Below are 21016 nucleotides of genomic sequence, written 5' to 3'. Positions count from 1 at the left end.
TTAATCCCTAGAAGTAGAAGAAGCACTGCTTACCTTTTATCGGAGAACTCCTTGTCAATCTCTTCCAGAGAGCGACCTTTTGTCTCCGGAATGGAGAAGTAGATAAATATGATTGACGCTACTCCCATAAGACCATACAGTAGGAACGTCCAGGAAAGACCTATAGAATCTGAAGAGGAAGAGGTGGTCAGACAACTATAAAGGAATGATTTATTGGACTGAAGTAAATCTCTAGGATTATAATGGATTCACTCAAATATCCTATATGTACTGGATGGTTTCAACTGATCTTGGTGGCAATCTTGTGAGAGTCCATATTTAGAGACGGCCGAACGACTTGCCGGTGAGCACTATTCGGTTAAGATCGGGTATTCGTGCTCGCCGGGAGCGCATGGCAATATTTGACCCGCCCCCATAAATCATCATTGGGCTAAACTTTGACCCCTTACATCACAGTCAGCAGGCACATGGCAGCCAATCAACCTGCACGCCCTGACGGATCCCCTGCCTACTATAAAAACGCACTTGCGCCGGCCATGTTCCAGTCTGTCTTCGGCTGGAATAGTGAGAGGAAGGGACAGAGCTTGCTGGAGATGGGCCCAGCTAACGCTTTCCCTATTTATTTTGATCCTCGCTGACTGACTTGCTGTTAAAGCACCCCAAACAGCCCTTCTGAGGTATCGGTAGTGAGAAATCGCAGGGCGGTGTTAATTACTATTCCCCCTCCAGGTCCACGTGAACAGTGGGAAATTATGCAATTTGGCTTCCAACTATTGCTGGCAGCCAAATAACAGTGTTTTAAAAGTAACTTCAGCTCAGTGTTCTAACAGCACAGAAGTTACTCACTGTGCGCTGCTATAGCCGTAATTCCTATTACGGCCTATGATGGCGCCAGCTGCATCCAAATCTCCTGCGCTGCAACTAACGTGTTCGCCTTCTGAGGGCTACTTCATCCTTCGGCTGTGTTGTGTGTGTGTGTGTGTGTGTGTGTGTGTGTGTGTGTGTGTGTGTGTGTGTGTGTGGTGTGTGGGTGTGTGTGTGTGTGTGACACACTCCACAGCCCACAGGCACCCACCCAGAGCTGTGCCACTACTACAATTGTGTGTCAATTAAGACACAAGCAGAATAGTACTCCAGGGCCTCTGTTATCACTGTATTGTGTTTGACATATTGGTATTGCATATCTCAGTGTCTGTCTGATACTCCACAGACAGAGCCCACTAGCACTGACCCACACCTGTGCCCACTTCTAGTGATATAATTGTGTGCCACATTACACAAGCAGAGTACTGCGAGGTTGTAGACTGAGCCTGTCTGCTCCAGTTGAGCGTTCATGCAGCACCCACACATCTAAGGGCCTTATAGACTGGCTAAACTCAATCTCACGGTGCTGCTTGGTTGTGTAACTAGATAGCATGGAGTTCATAAATAGGCTTAAAAAAAAAAAAGGCTGTACTCTGAGCCTGTCAGTTTGTTTTCATCATATAGCTCCATTATTAACTTCTCATCCTGGCCTCTGCTATAGGCCACGCTGTTCATTCAGTTGAGCGTACATGCAGCACCACACATGCACACCTAAGGGCCTTACAGACCTGTTAGCGCTCAATCTCGGTAAACGCGGCGCTTGGTCTGTTAGTGTGAAGCGGGCAAAACCCTTACATTACCACTTGACGTTTAAAAGCAGCCCTTTATTCCTCAAATGTAGAATTGTAATGTGATTTCTGCCCTTTAGGGATTTGCATCAACCCTGTACATTTTGGTAGGACTTTTGGCATGGATCCCCCTCCGGCATGCCCCTTTTCTTTGTCAGACCCTTTGAAATACAATTTTCCATCACTTTTGTGGCCAGAAACAGTATTTGTAGGTTTCAAAATTCGCCTGCCCATTGAAGTCTATGGCGGTTCACACAAACGCAAACTTTCCCGGAAGTTTCCCGGAAAATTTGATGTTAGAGACATCTCTACCCATATTCAGTTCCACAATTACTGATACCCCCCAGCTAGGTTAGTTTCATAGAAGGAGATACACACACACCTTATGTTTAGTTTGATTATTTCGGTCATCCATGTGTAGCCAATGGAAAGAAGTTAGAGGAGAATTTCACAATGGACTCAATTCACTAAGCAGTTTAGACTAGTCTACAGATGGATTTTAGTCTACTGATGGTTTAGTGTAATGTTTTAGACCTGTTTTTAGACCTGGTCTAATATTCAGTAATTACACAATTCACAAAGGCAAACAAGGCGTAACCACGCCCACTTTTTCTGACAGAGATTAGACCAGCTGATTTCTTGCTGGTAAAGTAATTCTGTGAGGTATTTTAGACGCAAGGATGGAACCTTTTGAATTAATTATGCAGGCGTTTCATTGTATGCAGAGGAGAGCTCATCAAATGAGGATGTCAGTCATAGTTACTTGTTTGTGAATTGCATCTTTTGATCATTTCCCCTGCTTTACCCACCTAATTACCAAATGGTTTAGACCAGGTCTAGAAACAAGTCTAAAACATTTGGTAATAGTGAATGCCCCTTTGATGCAACTGACCAAACCATCAGTAGACTAGTCTGCTCAGTGAATGGAGTCCATTGTGTCAGTGGAGGAAAACCAGAAATCCGGGCACCAGTTCAACAGAGTCACCTTTGTTGTCCCCTCACACCTCCTAACATAAAATGCAATAAAACTGGCCTAACAGCCGTTTCGCACAGTAACCCTGCTTCGTCAAAGGCATCAAAATATACCTAAATGTATATCATATAAAAAGGTATATTTTGCAGATGGGAGCTGCAGGAAGTGTAGAAGATGGTGCTAAAAGGGTTTGTTAGTCGCTTCTGCTGTGCATAGCTTTGCTAAACGCTAACGTTCTGCCCCATGCACCCTTTCGGGCATCTGGAATTCTCAGCCAACTGGCATGCCTGAGTTCCAGATAGCGGGGGTTTTACTACATATCGGTGTTAAAATCTTTCAAAGTAGATTGTAAGCAAGGGGAAAAATCATCAGAGTCAGATCACTGCTTTACGTAATTCCCAAGCATTTTACAGAACTGCAGAAAAGATTTTTCCCAATTACATCAGGCAGAAAAATGAGAGCTTGGAATTTTCTGTACACCAGACCCTGTAAGGCTGCCATTGTGGCAAGAAAAGAGTGATAGGCCATGTCTGCAATGGAAAGGTTTTTTTTTTTTTATTTAAGAATATACAATTACAAAATATCTTGCATAGTAATAATCTGTGTTCCTTTAAGATGCTGCGCTCACATGTACTTGAAATCTTCTTAAAGTTGTGTCACTCAAACGAAAGAGAAAAATAAACCATAGCGTAATACTGTATTATAACAGTGCCGCATCCCTCACACCCAGTGCCAGGAATTGATAGTGAAATCTACCCAGGTATCCACCATCCACCAGGTCACACAGGTCCTCACCATATGCTGTAGCTGCCAGCCACAGACAGCACAAATAGCACCTCCACAACTCTCCAGACCATGTGCGTTCCCTCAAACTTAGCACCACCACCAGCATACGTGGCCTCTCACCTTCTGTTTTGCTGCCCAGATTATAAGACAGCAACTGCACTTAAGCGCCCAGCGGGTCTTTCTCAGCCAGCCTCAAATGGATAACTCCGTAGGAACAGAAGCTTCACATCAGCCTAATAATTTGTATGTAAAGCTCAGCAGTGCAAAGGTAATCATCTGAAGGATAACTGGGGTCATCTTGGTCCTGATACAGTGTCCACCTGGTGATACCATGATGTCCAATGTTGCATCTTGTTCCAAACAGACCTAAGTTGTTTGCTAGCAGCACCTACAGCAGAGAGGGCTGCAAAACAGCAGGCAAGTTAACAGGAAAGTTGTGTCTGTACTTGTAGCTGAGGACAGGTAGACAGCACTAGAGCACAGAGTAACACATTATTCTCTACAAGCTGCGCAGCTTGTAGAGAATAATGTGTTACTCTGTGCTCTAGTGCTGTCTACCTGTCCTCAGCTACAAGTACAGACACAACTTTCCTGTTAACTTGCCTGCTGTTTTGCAGCCCTCTCTGCTGTAGGTGCTGCTAGCAAACAACTTAGGTCTGTTTGGAACAAGATGCAACATTGGACATCATGGTATCACCAGGTGGACACTGTATCAGGACCAAGATGACCCCAGTTATCCTTCAGATGATTACCTTTGCACTGCTGAGCTTTACATACAAATTATTAGGCTGATGTGAAGCTTCTGTTCCTACGGAGTTATCCATTTGAGGCTGGCTGAGAAAGACCCGCTGGGCGCTTAAAGGGACTCCGAGCTCACGAAAAAAAGAAAAGTTGTACTCACCAGGGGCTTTCTCCAGCCCAGTGCTGGTCGGGAGGTCCCACGCCGGCGTCCTGGCTCCTCTCCTTCTCCCCGCTCCGGTATAGCTGACAGGCCGCAGCCCGGGCGACACTCGGTGGAGTGTCGGGCTGCAGCTTCCGCGTATGACGCGGATTACGTCACACGCCGGCCGCCTCGCGTCATCACGGCGGGCGGCGTGAAAGTACTGCGCATGCGCGCTTTAATCGCGCATGCGCAGTACTTTCACGCCGCCCGCCGTGATGACGCGAGGCGGCCGGCGTGTGACGTAATCCGCGTCATACGCGGAAGCTGCAGCCCGACACTCCACCGAGTGTCGCCCGGGCTGCGGCCTGTCAGCTATACCGGAGCGGGGAGAAGGAGAGGAGCCAGGACGCCGGCGTGGGACCTCCCGACCAGCACTGGGCTGGAGAAAGCCCCTGGTGAGTACAACTTTTCTTTTTTTCGTGAGCTCGGAGTCCCTTTAAGTGCAGTTGCTGTCTTATAATCTGGGCAGCAAAACAGAAGGTGAGAGGCCACGTATGCTGGTGGTGGTGCTAAGTTTGAGGGAACGCACATGGTCTGGAGAGTTGTGGAGGTGCTATTTGTGCTGTCTGTGGCTGGCAGCTACAGCATATGGTGAGGACCTGTGTGACCTGGTGGATGGTGGATACCTGGGTAGATTTCACTATCAATTCCTGGCACTGGGTGTGAGGGATGCGGCACTGTTATAATACAGTATTACGCTATGGTTTATTTTTCTCTTTCGTATGAGTGACACAACTTTAAGAAGATTTCAAGTACATGTGAGCGCAGCATCTTAAAGGAACACTGTTATACACATCTGATGCTTGATGATTGGTGCAGCGATCCATGGACACGTAATTTAGTCTTTGGACTCTAAAAGGACTTTATAACATTGAATGTTTTTATATGCGAATTATTGTTTATATTGTATTAGTGAGCGCACAAAACATAGATTAAGGTATATAGTAATAATCTATATTTCTATTTATAATAGAGTGACCAGACGTCCCGGATTGCCAGGGACGCGTCCCGGATTCGGGGTCCGCTGTCCCAGGCAGCATGAGGGCCCGGGAAACGTCCCGCTTTTAGCAGCGGGACGTCCCGGCCTTGGGACTCTGGCCACTGTTTCTGCATGAACTGGCAGCGGCGTCTATAGACGCCGTGCCAGTTCATTGCCTGCAGCCCCGCTCCAGCCTCCTTAGTGTCTTGTCTTCTTCCGGTGTTCGACACCGGCAGGCGAGCAGGGCTACGGCAAGATGGCTGCCGGAGCCCTCTACTGGAGACTATTTGTGTCTCCAGTACAGGGCTTTGGGTGCCATCTTGCCGTAGCCCTGTCAGTGCGGGAGACAAGAGAAGGAGGAAGGTGGTCCCGGGAGCAGCGCATCAGAGGCCGGAGACTTCTGCCAGGTAAGTAAATGCTTTCTTTTCCAGGTGAAATGTTTGCCCGCATTGCGTTTATTATGTACTGACATGTTTGCCCGCATTGCGTTTATTTTGTACTGACATGTTGCCCGCATTGCGTTTATTTTGTACTGACATGTTTGCCCGCATTGCGTTTATTTTGTACTGACATGTTGCCCGCATTGTGTTTATTTTGTACTGACATGTTTGCCCGCATTGCGTTTATTTTGTACTGACATGTTGCCCGCATTGCGTTTATTTTCTGGTGTCCAGGGTAACTGTTACTGCATTTATTATTTAATGGTCATAGATGGCTATGTTTGCTGCTTTGTGGTTACGGTATACTATTAGCATCACACAGTTTCTGCACACCCATGAAGCAAAGTGTCGTTTCACCACATCATGGCGTAAACACTGCTTTCTTATGCCTCGCTGTTACATCATTACGTTAGCTCCGCCCATACAATGTCATGGCCACGCCCATTTTTCACTGCGCCCCCCCACCCCTAGTCTTCGTCACTGCGCGCTCCTCAGTCCCCCCACTTTTCGCCGCGGCGCCCCCCCCCCCCCCCTCCCAGGTTGGACCCACAAAAATCTGGTCACTATTTATAACCAAACGCCTGCATATATGTTGATTTTAGTAAGTTTAACGGAAACCTGAAGCAAAAATAAACTTATGAGATAATATGATAATCTCATATTGTTTTACAGTACAGGAAGAGTTAAAAAACTTCAGTCATTATGCAAACAAGCTTCTCTGAGCTATTTGACCAACTTGGGTCGCATATAGTCCTGTTTTCTGAAGCACTTAAACAACCAAGAAACAGTGAGACAGCTTGATATAAGGTTTAACTGCAGGGAAGTTCAAAGGGCCATAATTTCTGCTGTGTCTTATAGCTTAAAAGACAGAGTGTGGTTTTAAAACTGCAAATGTGACAGAATGATGCAATGTTATACAAAAAAAAAAAAAGCTCTTGTATAGAACTGAAAATAAAAATTTGACTTTTCTTTGCTACTAATGTTCTAGTCATTATCCATACTATACATACAATTCATTCTATCATAAGCTTTTTTTTTGCTACAGGTTAGCTTTAAGCCAGTGTGGAAGTCTACAGTGTATACTACTTTGTGATTCGTAAATTTCCTAGAATTGTTTCAAATGAATCTTTGTTTTTTCCTGTCATACTCTACAAAAATAACAATGTGACGGTAAAGCAGAATAACTCACCAATAACATCCAGAAAGGTCAGCGTGATGAGCAGGTTGGACGCCCAGTTCAGGCAGTTGCAGAAGGCGAAGGCTCGGCCGCGGATCTCTGTCGGGTAGATTTCACTGAGGACCAGCCATGTCACTGGAGAAGAGCAAAGGATCATGGGGTGAGTAGCCAGTTGTGTCACAGAACCAACACATGGACATGTGTTAGAGACTTTGTCATCTTAACAAGTACTGTCCAAATGAAGGCCTGTTTGCTATATCACTCCCCCTCCTCTTACCAATTCTGCCAGGCCCACATCTTTCTGCTTGGCTCTAACCCTCCAAAACGTTGCTGCCCCTACCCCCTTCACACCAAGACTCCCAGAAGCTTGGCCCTTCACATCTTTTTTCAACCCAAATAACTAACTATATTTAGGAAAGGGTTCTTTACAGTAAGAGTGATTAAGATGTGGAATGCATTGCCACAGGAAGTCGTTATTGCGAACTCTATACCTGCATTTAAAGGGGGCTTAGATGCTTTCCTTGCGTTGAAAGGCATCCATGGCTACAATTACTAGGTAATGCCTAATGATGTTGATCCAGGGATTTTATCTGATTGCCATGTGGAGTCTGGAAGGATTTTTTTCCCTTTTTGGGCTAATTGGACCATGCCTTGTAAGGGTTCTTCGCCTTCCTCTGGATCAACAAGGAAATGTGAGGGAGCAGGCTGGTGTTGTACTTTGTTCTCTGGTTGAACTCGATGGACGTATGTCTTTTTTCAACCCAAATAACCATCTAACATTGAAGCAGGTCATTTCAGCGCCCAGCGATAGGCTGCGCGCCCCACACAAGAGTAATTTGGGGATCTGGCGATAGACAGACCCTACATTTTGTCTCCCTCCGAGTTGCTTCAAATAGGAGGGAGAATAGTATTTAAAGCAACCGGGAATTTAAGTGGCAGCAGGGTGAGCCGTCATTCAGCTCGCTCTGTGACCAGTTCACCGGTAGCGCGATAATACATACGCCTTCATGTCCACAAAGTTAGACAGCACCGATCTAAACCAATCTTTCCATAAAACACAGACTCCCATGAAAGTTGCTATTTTGCTTTTTGTTGCCAAGAACACATCATACAAATGAATGGAGCTCACAGTGCAAGACTATAAAGCATTTGTCACGGAGAAAAGTCTGTAAAAAAGAGCTCAAGTGCTGCACTATGATCTTCCAAGCATAGAGCTAAACTTTAGTTGCATCAGTAGATTGCTGGAGGTAGGAGCATATAGTAATAGCCCTTGTGACAACTATGGGGACCCGAAGCAGCGTGAGCCTTGATGGTGCTTAATGTGTTCACTTTCCTTTTAGTTTTGCTGTATTTCTCCATCATGTGACTGCGCTCTGTCCATGCTCTATATATGGACTGTACTTTGCATGTAAGGGTGCCTTTGGTCTGGAGGTCCAATCAAAATGTTGTTATATGGTCACCAATCATTGCCAATTCAGCCTGCCCTACCCTGTCTGTCTGCCGAGTCTGTCATTCACTACCTGCCCATAACTAGAGATTATTGATCACTACCGGCCTGCTAATATCCACATCACTGTGTGCCTGTTACTGGTATTCTTTACAAGAGTTTCATATTTTTGTTTTTGGAAAACATGCATGGAATTTGTATGTTCTCCCCCTTTTTATGTGGGTTTCCTCTGGGCACTCCATTTTCTTCCCACATTCTAAAAAAACAAACATTTTCCTTGGACTAGGATAAGGAATGCTAGACTGTGTGAGCTTCTGTGAGAGTTGGTGACAGGCCTATGGACTCTGTAAAGCAATGTGGATGATATCAGCACTTTATGAATACACAATACTAATAATGTATAAAATAATAATAATTATAATACAAAATAATAATATTAATAATAATAGATATAACTTGCACGATATGGCTATCTGCCTAATATTGATAATATCACTGGAACTTATTAAGCTGCGATATATATTCAGTGGGTTTTTCCCCCAAGTGTGATACGGTGCATTCAGTGGCTTAACTACAATTCACCCTCCCAGCAATTGCACTGCCCCGCAGTGTTCACACCCCTTCCCTTGCCTCCCCTTGATGCCCTTCTAGGGCCTTAGGGACCATCTCACAAGGGTCATAAACCAAGTGTGATCTTATCTGACGTATAGTTCCCTATATCAGAGAAAAAGAAGGTTAGTAGTTGGGGCCCCCAACAGCTCTGGGCCCCCTTGCGATTGCAGGGGCTTCTCCCCTCTACTTATGCCCCTGCATGTGCTGATATGCTTTCTCAACTACGCATATCAACATAGTGCCTACAGCATGCAACCTAGGTTCATATTTTGTTATATTTTGCTCAGATGGCCCCACCTACAATCTGTGGCAACTCCCAATTTGCGCTCCATACATCTGCTTCTTTAATGCTCTGAGGTGCTCCAGATATTCAGGGATCTTAGTAACACCTCTACCAGTCTTTTAGAGTCTAGCACTTGTACTGGGCAAAGTACTTCTGTTTTATCACCATTTTATCAATGGTTATAATTGAATAAGCGCTTGCCCTGTATAAGTAGCATATTGGTAATGTACATGTGTGGCGTTGGCAGGGCGGGTTGGGGGTGATTTATACAGGTTGCATTGCCTGGGACTAGAGATGGTCAATGAGATGCAAATGCCTTTGAGTTGATGCAGGATTATGCAAGTTTTGTATGCAAATGTATGCAGCTTGGAAATGGACCAATCAAATTTTACCTCAGCAGGATTTGATTGGTTCATTTTCAAGCTGCATACATTTGTACATAAAATTTGCATAATGCTCCATCAACTCAAAATTATTATTATATCTCATTGACCATTCCGACCTGGGACACCAAATAGGTCAGAACAGCCTATAGACACTTATGTTACTATATATAGAAAAGGAATATGGATACTTCCATCTCTATTTTCTATTAAAAAGGTGCTACATGCCTGCCCGTTTTGCTAATCTGTTACCTCGTCTGTATCAGAGTGGAACATTGAGGAAGAGTTGCCAAGTTAATTTTCATATATAGTGACTGTTATTAGACCTATTGATCGCATATCACTGGGACTATATTGTGCTGTGCAGCCTCTGTTTGAATTTAGATCATGTGTCCCGACTGCTGTACCATAGGCCATTTATGAAAACCCCACCTATAGTCTAAGATGTTCAGTAACAATTGGGTTCACTCAGTGATATATAAACTTTAACAGAAGGCTTAAATGTAAGAATGAGCTACAGATCCATTAAACAGAGTTCTGTACAAACTGTGCAATAGCAATACTATTCTGAATATCCATTGTCACACTCTACACTCCTCCCACAAAAAACAAACCCTTTTCTCTAAATCGGCAGCAATGATGTTTGCTAAAATGTTTCTTTACCAATGCCAAGCCCTTAAAACCCACAAAGCACGTTAAATCTTATATACTTATTTGCTCCACACTTACTTGGTCCAAATCCAATAGAAAAAGCACTTACAAATGCCATTAAACTCAAAAGCGTAATCCAAGTCAATACATTGTGACTGGGGATGACTGTCTTGTCCCTAGAAAAGGATTCTGGGTTTTTCATCTGCTCGCCAACTGAGTGAGAAGATGACACCATCCACACAGAGGAGCGGTGGAATGGCAGTGAGGAATTCTTGTTAAAAAGTACAGCTGTCGAGTCCTGTGTCCTGGTAACTGGGACTCTATGCAAGGCTTCAAAAGATGCAGTGACATCACCAAGGAATCCCGACCTATCAGAAGAATTCATTAAGTTGGAGGTTACATTTATTGGTGGGAAGGATTCACAGCCCTTATGAGTGTCCAGTGTGATCATAAAAGTGCTAATGCCTATTCCAGACACAGAGATGGTCAACAACACGCAACCAGTGAGAAGTAACACTCTCCTTCCAGCTTTATCAGCACAGCTCATAGCAACCAATGTTGACAGGACCTTCACAATACCAAGGCCTACAGAAGCCAAGACTGCTGAAGAATTGCTTTCATACCCCACTGATCGAAATATGGTTGATGCATAATAAAGAACGTTTGGTTGCCCTGTTAGCTGTTGAAACAAAACCAACCCTACGCCCACTAAGGTCCTTGCCCTCATATTGTCCTTTGAACGGAATAGGTCAAGGAATGAGTAGACTCTAGTGGAAGATACAGGTTTGGCATTGCCTACTTCCTCAAGATTCTGTAGTTGAATGACACCATTCGTGGATTCTTCGTCTGACGTGCTTGATTTTGAAGGTTTGGCTGGCAGAAACAGAATGCTGATAAACTGAAAGAGAGCTGGAGAAATAGCAAGCCCAACCATGTATTTCCAGCCTGAAGTTAAACCAGATAAGAAGTAGTTCATGCCATAGGAAAGTAAAATGCCAATGGTAATTCCAGTTTCATAAAGTGACACAAGCGTGCCTCGCTGATGTGGGTGGACTATCTCGGAAACATATATGCAGCACGCCATGGAGGAGATCGATATTGCAAAGCCAATGGTCATGCGCCCAACTACCAAGGACCAGTACGAGGTAGAAAATATTAAAATTGCACTTCCTGCCAAAACCACCACATTGCTGGCCAGTATAGACGTCCGGCGGCCAGAGCGGTCAATCAGGATACCTCCTACGAGTGAAGCAAAAAGGGCACCAACCAAGACTGCGCTCACTAGGGCCTCCTGCTGGAAACAAGTGAGCTGGAAGTCATGTTTCAGTTGAAGTAAGGCTCCAGATATTATTCCAAGTTCATAACCAAATATTAGTCCACCCAGCAAGGAAACCGTGGTGGACAAGATGAGGGTCGAAGATGGAAGACCTGAAAATTAATTCGAGAAAAAAAAATACATCAGCTATTAGCAAACTATTTGGAAAGCAAAATATAATATATATTTTTTTCCAACAACCAAAACGTATAGCATTTAGCTTCAGAACATATACCATGCAGGAGTTTATATTCTAAGATTTGAGTAAAGATGATTAAAAGAAACCTGAACCAAGTAAAATTATTTAAGATAAACACATGACGTACCTGCAAATGAATATTACATACTTACCTCGCCGTTGGTTCCTCTCAGAAGCTCACCATTTTTTTCTAACAACGATTCCTTCCAGTTCTGACAAGATTTTGTTAGAACTGAAATATATCAGCTGCTGTCAGTTATAAATAAAAGGACAACTGAATGTGCAAGGTAATGTCCATGTTTACCTATGGCTCAAGTGGGCGATATTACAGTTTAACAATATGCTGACCCAGAAGCTGTTACGGGGTCATAGCCATTTTTAAAATGGAGGACACAGAATTCCATTGATAACAGTGGACATACAGGATGTAGGAGAGGAGAAAGAGATTGAGGAGTAGACTACATGGGAGGTAAGTATGACGTGTGTATGTTTATTTCGACTTAATTTTCAGTTCAGGTTTGCTTTAAGGCTTCTTTCACACTTCTGTCTGAAAGTGACTGAGGGGTTAGATGCAAGTTAAGCCTGATGCCACTTGCGTACACGTACAGGGGCGGGGCATGCAGTGGTGTGATGCGCTGCGGTAGGCTCTTCTGATACATGCAGATCGCACTGCATTAAGTGTGCAACCAGCCTCAAGGGAACCCAAAGTGACAGTTCTATGGAGATGGCCATATTTCCATTTCAACAATGCCTGGCTGTATTGCTGATCCTTTGCTTCTAATACTTTAAGCCCTAGACCCTGAACAAGCATGCAGATCAGATGTTTCTGACAATATTAGCTGCATGCTTGTTTCAGGTATGAGATTCAGATACTACTGCAGCAAGAAAGATGAGCAGGACATCAGGCAACTGTTATTGTTTAAAAGGAAACAAATATGGGAGTCTCCATAAACCTCTCACCTCAGGTTCCCTTTTACACTTGCGAGTGAAACCTGCATTGCATTACCCTATTTTACCGCAAGGGGCTTCAAAAGCAATGGAAGTCTATGGAGACTTTTACACTTATTGCAGTCCATTGCAGTGCACCGGAAGTATCCAATCCGAGGCCTGCAGCGAGTTACCGCAAACACTGCGCTAAATGTGTCCCAACCAGCATGTTGTCCTGCATACATGCAACAACGGTACAGGGAAATGTGGGCACAGGGCAAAGCCGAAAAACTGCTCAACTTGCATCTGCAAAAGTCTCAGCAGCATTCATTACCATTACCTCCAGGCCACCGCGGGAGTAAAACATTATTTGGCTGCCAGCTATTGCTGGTGGTCGAATGACGCCGTTTTTATATTAATGTGGGCTCTGTCAGCACCCAACTGAGCACCACTGTAGATGTTATTCACATTAAAGCTTATGGCAAAGCATGATGTGCCAAAATGTTTCTGCCCAGTTTTCAGTTGTAGAGTGTTGCTAAAGCCTAGGTTAGGTTATGACCAGTTAAATTCTCTTTAACAAATTAGATTTTCCATTTGCCTAAATTAGGTCTGTTTTAATCCTACATGGTGTTTACGTCAGGTGGTGATGCCGGGCTGTGCAGAATTCTAGTGGGAAAATCCCACCATTGAAGGTCCTGTAAAAAGAACTATCCCGCGAGTTCAACAACCTCACACAGGCCAAACTCAAAAAACTTGGCTGGTGTTGGCTTCTGCACGGTGTGGAAAATATAATGCAACACCCACAAATTTGACACTTACAGTTTGCAGTATGTAGATCCACCTTATTGTAGCACAGGGGAAGCTGTAACAGTCATAGAAACTGATAATCTTCTCAGTCTGGGTGTGATCTGCACACTTCCTCCCATACAAAAACAGTTTTTACTGCACTTGTGAGGCAGCCTTTCCATCTGTGTGGCATAAACAGCTGCACAAATAGATTATGGGGAATCAGGGCTGGAAACGTCTAGCCTTTGATGTATGTTAGGAACAGGGGCTTAGAAAACAGAATGAGGTCAAGTTAAAGTGGACCTGAAATCTTGCACAAGACAGAAGGAAAACGTAGAGAAATGCACCCTGTATGTATTTACTCCTAACCCTAACCTACAAAGCTCTCCACAATCTCTCTCCCCGGTACATATCCTCACTAATCTCCAGATACAAACCCAACCGCAATCTCAGATCGGCACATGATCTTCTGTTGTCCTCCTCTAGAATCAACTCCTCATATTCACGTTTACAAGACTTCACACGCGCTTCACCCCTCCTCTGGAATGCGCTCCCACAGCACATCCATCACTCGCCAACCTTTGTTACCTTTAAACGCTCTCTAAAAACACATTTGTTCCGACAAGCATATGCACTACCTTAGGCCACTTCCCTTTGTCCTAAGACCAAATTGCACTCCTACTAGGTATCCTAAAACACAAAGCCTCTATATATTTGCTGCATACTACCCCTCCTCCTGTCCCCCCCCCCCCCCCCCCCCCCAATTCCCTTTAGATTGTAAGCACGCAAGGGCAGGGCTCTCTCCCCCTTTTGTGTCTTGGTAACAATTATACATTTTATTCATCATGTTAATTTTATCACTGTCATTACCAATTCTATAATTTGTATTTTGTATCATTCTTTGTATTTTGTCACTAATTATGTATCTTGTATATTGGTGTACACCATTGTCTGTATTATTATGTACCCCATGTTTGTTTCTTACTTTGTACAGCGCCACGGAATATGTTGGTGCTTTATAAATCAATAATAATAATATTTAGAGAGTTTAGCCTGTTTAATTCCCCCTCATTTGTGTCTAAACACAAGTTGTAATTTGATCCGTCCCCTGTGTCACATGACTGCCTATGGCAGATAAGCTCTTTTGTGTCTTGGAAATCATTATACATTTTACTCATGTTACTTTTATCGCTGTCATTACCAATTCTATATTTTGTATTCTGCACTTTATCATTTTTTGTATTCTGTCCGTAATAATGTATCTTGTATATTGGTGTACACCATTGTCTGTATTATTATGTACCCCATGTTTGTTTCTTACTTTGTGCAGCGCCACGGAATATGTTGGCGCTTTTTTATAGCAGGAGAAGGAGAAGTAAACAACATGTCTGCTTCCATGAATCAGAAAGAAGAAACAGTGCAGATTTCTTTTTGGATTTGTATCAGCTGTAACAAATACTTTTTTTCTTTAACCACTTGCCGACCGCCTACTTCATATTGGCGGCGGCAAAGTGGCAGCCCCAGGACCACGTAACGCAGAATGGCGTCGGGTCCTGGGGGAGGGGATTGCGGCGATCGCGCGCGCAGACACCGCGCACATCGCCGGCATTAAGCTCCGCCCACATGCGACGTCAACCCGCCGGCCAATCAGCAGCGCCGGCGGGTTGCAACGTTTTAAACTAGCCTATAGAAAGTGTATAATACGCTTTGTTAGGTAAACAAAGTGTGTTATACACGCTGCCTCCTCCCCGGTGGTCACAGCGCTCGATCGACCACCAGAGAGGAAGGCAGCACTGTAAGTGACACCACACACACACTGATCCTGCCCCCCCTGCACACTGATCGCCCACAGCACCTGTCAGACCCCCCCTGCCTACCCCCTGACAGCACTGTTTGCACCCAATCACCCCCCTAATCACCTATCAATCACCCCCTGTCACTAACTGTCAACGCTATCTTTTAGATCAGGTCCTAAACTGTCCCCTGGGGGTGCCTGATCACCTCCCCACACCCTCAGATCCTCCCCAGACCCCCCCCCCCTCCCCGTGTACTGTATACAGCTATTCTCCCCTGTAATCACGTGTCAATCACCCATCGATCACCCCCTGTCATCACCTGTCACTGCCACCCATCAGATTAGACCCTAACCTGCCCCTTGCGGGCATCTGATCACCCACCCACACGCTCAGATCGCCCACAGGCCCACCCTCATAACACCTACCAAGTGCATTGTTTACATCTTTTCTCTCCTCTAAACACCTACTGATCACCCATCAATCACCCCCTGTCACTACCTGTCACTGCTCCCCATCAGATCAGTCCCTAATCTGCCCCTTTTGGGCACCCAATCACCCGCCCACCCCCTCAGATTGCCCTGAGACCCCCTCTGATCAACTTGCCAGTGCATTGCTTGCATATATTCGACCCTGTAATTACCTTCTGATCAACTATCAGTCACCCCCTGTCACTGCTACCCATCAGATTAGACCCTAATCTGCCCCTTGCGGGCACCCAATCACCCACCGGAACCCTCAGATCGCCCACAGACCCCCCCGCCAGTGCATTGCTTGCGTATATTCTCCCCTGAAATTACCTACCGATCACCTATCAATCACCCCTTCACCACCTGTCACTGCGGGCTCCTGATCACCCTCCCCCCTGCCCTTAGATCTCCCTCTGATCACTCCACCCTGCCCTAGATCACCCCCCTGCCATTGTGTACATCTAATCTCCTGTCTGTAACGCTTGATTGTGCTTTGATTGGCTCCAATTGTCTCAATTGCCCTGTGACTGACTTAGATTGTCCCGTGATTGGCTTCTTGATTGTCCCGTGATTGGCTTCGATTGTCCCGTGATTGGCTTCGATTGTCCCGTGATTGGCTTCGATTGTCCCGTGATTGGCTTCGATTGCTCTCTAATCACTCTTATTGGCTCTAATTGTGTTGTAATTGCCTTGATTGATTGCCCTCTGATTGTCTGTGATTGTTTCTGATTGCCCCCATTGCTGTCTGTTTGCCCCCTGATCACCCCCCCCCCCCCCCCCCGGTCACTATCCTAGTGATCTAAAAACAGTGTTTTTAGTATCACTAGTGTTAACAGTTAGTCCAGTTAGCTAGGCCCCTGTGTTAGTGTCAGTTAGCTCTCAGCCCACCGCACCACAGTCACTAATTAGTCGCTGATTAGCGTCATCACTGTCGCTAATCAGCATTGGTACTATATAGTATCTGTAAGTGATCATTACTGATCGCACACAGATCAATATTGGGGTCACTAGGATCCACTAAAAACGCAGTGTTTGCCGATCAGGCCTGATCGTTCGCCTGCACTTGCGTTCAGCCCGCCCCACCGCAGTGACAGAATTTTTTTTTTCTGATCACTGCAAAAAACACTGTACAATAGCTGTGGCACTGTAAAGATCAGTTTTGATTTTTTTTTTCAAAACTCAGTGACCACAGCTTTCTGCTCCGCAAGTACTCCCTTTTGCTAGGTAGGCGCTCTTTTTCCTGGGTAGTCTCAGAGGAACACCCCCTAAATTTAGCAGCCCACCATGGCAAGAAAGGGGTATTCCGATGATGAGGTTCTCAGGTACATGGCCCAGTCGGATGAGGACGATTGGGACGTCTCATCCGACGAATCTTCTGAGTCAGAGTACGAAACTGTGGACAGCAGTGGCTCGCTGACCGATAGCGATAACGAGGTTGGAGGTCCCGGCTAGAGCCAGGCGTACCACACACCATGTCACTGGACCGCAGGATCTGCCTCAAGGGCAGCAGAGTGGTGCTAGCGCTGGTCTGAGGTTTCATGGTGAGGCATACACCAGCAGCGCAGCATCTCCTGGACCTAGCACCAGTACTTCCGTAGACCCTGGTGAAGCGGTGAGCACCAGAAGGGAAGTTGAAACTGGTTCGGTGGCACTTGCATTAAGACCCGAGTCGCAGCCACCAAGAAAAACGGGCCCGTACTACCCATAGTATTCCAGAGGTGCTGGCAAATCCCAATTGGCAATCCCCTGGTTCCACCGCACCCGTACTGCCCCCTTTCACCGCCCAGTCTGGAGTCCAGGTGGAGACAGATAATCTAGGAACGGCCCTAGACTTTTTTCATCTGTTCTTCACCGAGGATCTCTACGACTTAATTGTGGCTGAGACCAACCGTTATGCCACACAATACATCACCGACAACTCGGATAAGTACTATGCCCAGGCTTACCGGTGGAAACCACTCCAAGTTTCCGAACTTAAAACTTTTTTGGGCCTTCTCCTTAACATGGGTCTAGTCAAATTTAATGTATTGCGGTCTTATTGGTCTACGCGCCCAATATATCACCTGCCCATGTTCTCTGCTGTCATGTCCAGGACACGATTTGAGATGATCCTGCGCTTCCTGCACTTCAATGACAACACAACCTGTCATCGGAGTGACCACCCTGCTTATGACCGGCTCCACAAAATTTGGCCCCTCATAGACCACATGTCATCAAAATTTGCAGAACCTTATACCCCTGAACAGCACATCTGTGTAGACGAGTCCCTCATACATTTTACCGGGCGCCTTGGCATCAAACAGTACATCCCAAGCAAGCGCGCCCGGTATGGGGTGAAACTGTATAAGCTCTGTGAAAGGGCCACAGGCTATACTTATGGTTTTAGGGTCTATGAGGGAAAAGACTCAAAATTGGAGCCGGTCGGATGCCCTGACTACCTGGGGAGCAGTGGCAAGATTGTGTGGGACTTGGTGTCACCTTTGTTCCAGGAGGGGTACCATCTTTATGTGGACAACTTCTACACAAGTGTGGCCCTCTATCAGCATTTAAAGATAGAAGGGATCCGCTGCTGTGGCACCGTGCGGCCTAGTCGCCGGGGCTTCCCCCAACGGCTCGTTAGTACCCGGCTTGCACGGGGGGAGAGGGCTGCCTTGTGTACAGATGACCTGCTCGCGGTGAAATGGAAGGACAAGAGGGACGTTTACCTTCTGTCCACCATTCACACAGACACGACAGTCCAAATTCAACGGGCAACTGAGGTCACTGAAAAACCCCTCGCTGTCCATGACTATAATGCTTACATGGGAGGGGTGGACTTCAATGACCAGATGTTAGGGCCCTATTTAGTTTCCCGCAAAACCAGACGCTGGTATAAAAAAAGTGTCTGTTTATCTAATTCAATTGGGTATTTACAACAGCTTTGTTCTCTACAGTAAGGCTGGGAGAACTGGAGCGTTCCTTAAATTCCAGGAAGACATCGTTATGGAACTCCTGTATCCAGGAGGTGCCGTGGCCCAACCCCAAAATGCAGTTAGCCGGCTGCATGAAAGGCACTATGCCTTTCCCATTCCGAGTGCCCCAAATCAACGCACCCCAAGAAAACGTTGTCGTGTCTGCAGCAGGGCTGGAACAAGGCGTGACACCTCTGTTTACTGTCCCATGTGTCCTGACCAGCCTGGCCTATGCCTAGGGGAGTGTTTTCAGAGGTATCATGAGCAGATACACTTTTAGAGAGTAGGGAACTCCAGACATAGCAGTAGGCACACAAGGGTCTCTGTGCTATTTCACACTGGCGTGATGCGTTAGAGAAAATTGCCTAGCGAAAGTCACACTTTGCGGTCCCCCCCCTACGCCGGAAGTATTTGACTTAACGCTAGTGCATGCCTACGTTACTGCATGGCTTCTGCAGCAATTTAGGTCGGCCCGAAAGTCATGTTAGTCTATGGCGACAAAGTTACTTACTAGGCCGAATGCGATTACTGTCGAATGCTACTCTAGCGGTATTCCCTGAAGGTCTGTTTGGGGCGATGCGGTGCGCGCGACCCACCGGATACGCCAATATGCAGTGTGAACCCAGACATCAGGTTTCCAGAGACCCTAATACACAGTGCTGCCAGAAACCTCTCCTTTCACTTGGGACAAAGTGCATAATGTACTTCGCCACATCTCTGTGCAATTTGCAATTTGCACATTGTCCCATGGGGGACGAGAGGTTTGTCCTCAAAAAAGAGAAAAAAAACAAACAAAAAAAACAGGTAAGCAAAAAAGTTAATGTTTGGTTCCCAATGTTAATGTTTGGGTTAAAAATGTTCATTAAAGTTTATAAAAGTTGATGTTAATGAAGTTATTGCTTTGCTGCTTGCTTGTGTTTTTTTTGTGTGTGTGTTTTTCTCTCTTTTTTTTCCATCCTTTACCCTTCCAGGTGGACCGACCGACCGACCAACCAGCTGCAGCACTGATGGTGCATCCTGACAGAAGCATTGTGTGTCTGTCAGATTACACACAAGTTTGTGCATGCAGCGCTGCAGGACGAGATTTCTCCTCCGCAGTAAAAAAGATACGTTTGCCGAGGCATATGAGCTGAGGAGTGGTGTTGGAGCTCCTATGCTTTGGCAAGCACTTTGTATCAAAAAAGAACTCTGGCAATGATTTGTTCATCCACATCGATCGGTGTGAATGGATAAATCGGCTTTGCCAGGGCATACGAGCTGAGTGGGTGGACGTTTTTGGGTGGCAGCTCCTATGTCCTGGCAGACGCCTTCCCCTCTTTTTTTTCCCACATTTTTTTGGCAGATATTTTTTCATCCACATTGATTGATTGATTGATTGATTGATTGATTGACTGTAATTTTTCCTTTCAGCCCAGAGTGCATTAGCCGTATACCCAATATAAGGAGTATAGCAGAAACTCCTAATACTGGCCATACATGTAATGATTGCAGAGACCCTAAAATGCAAGGACAGACCCCACGAATGATGCCATTTTGGAAAGAGGACACCCCAAAGTATTCCGTGAGGTGCGTGGTGAGTTCATAGAATATTTTATTTTTTGTCACAAGTTAGCAGAAATTGTATGTTTTTTTCACAAAATGTCATTTTCCGCTCACTTATGACAAAAAATAAAATTTTCTATGAACTCACCATGCCTCTCATGGAATACCTTGGGGTGTCTTTCCAAAATGGGGTCTTTCCAAAAAGGAGTATGGTGAGTTCATAGAAGATTTTATTTTTTTGTCACAAGTTAGCGGAAATTGATTTTAATTGTTTTTTTTCACAAAGTGTCATTTTCCGCTAACTTGTGACAAAAAAATAAAATCTTCTATGAACTCACCATACTCCTAACGGAATACCTTGGGGTGTCTTCTTTCTAAAATGGGGTCACTTGTGGGGTTCCTATACTGCCCTGGGATTTTAGGGGCCCTAAACTGTGAGGAGTAGTCTTGAAACCAAATGTCGCAAAATGACCTGTGAAATCCTAAAGGTACTCATTGGACTTTAGGCCCCTTAGCGCAGTTAGGGTGCAAAAAAGTGCCACACATGAGGTATCGCCGTACTCAGGAGAAGTAGTATAATTTGTTTTGCGGTGTATTTTTACACATACTCATGCTGGGTGGGAGAAATATCTCTGTAAATGGACAATTGTGTGTAATAAAAAAAAATTGTCATTTACAGAGATATTTTTCCCACCCAGCATGGGTAT

At 45.3% G+C, this 21016-nt stretch overlaps 2 protein-coding genes across 2 annotated transcripts in view; one reads left to right on the top strand and one right to left on the bottom strand.

Moving 5' to 3' along the window:
* Nucleotides 1-21016, top strand: part of TMEM220 (transmembrane protein 220) — a 292061-nt gene that overhangs the window by 192653 nt on the left and 78392 nt on the right. The window contains exon 4 of the mRNA XM_068262954.1: nt 6953-7110. The gene's annotated coding sequence lies outside the window, so the exon portion shown is untranslated. The remainder of the gene's footprint in view (nt 1-6952; nt 7111-21016) is intronic.
* Nucleotides 1-21016, bottom strand: part of SLC2A10 (solute carrier family 2 member 10) — a 57489-nt gene that overhangs the window by 20437 nt on the left and 16036 nt on the right. The window contains exons 3-5 of the mRNA XM_068262942.1: nt 10405-11754; nt 6963-7085; nt 34-169 (exon numbers count right to left, since the gene is read on the bottom strand). Coding sequence (XP_068119043.1) covers nt 34-169; nt 6963-7085; nt 10405-11754 — 1609 coding nt within the window. The remainder of the gene's footprint in view (nt 1-33; nt 170-6962; nt 7086-10404; nt 11755-21016) is intronic.

This window comes from Hyperolius riggenbachi, chromosome 12, assembly GCF_040937935.1.
Source record: "Hyperolius riggenbachi isolate aHypRig1 chromosome 12, aHypRig1.pri, whole genome shotgun sequence".
In the NCBI taxonomy this organism is placed as follows: domain Eukaryota; kingdom Metazoa; phylum Chordata; class Amphibia; order Anura; family Hyperoliidae; genus Hyperolius; species Hyperolius riggenbachi.
The sequence above is the reverse complement of the archived record's forward strand: the minus strand, read 5'-3'. Positions and strand labels throughout refer to the sequence as shown.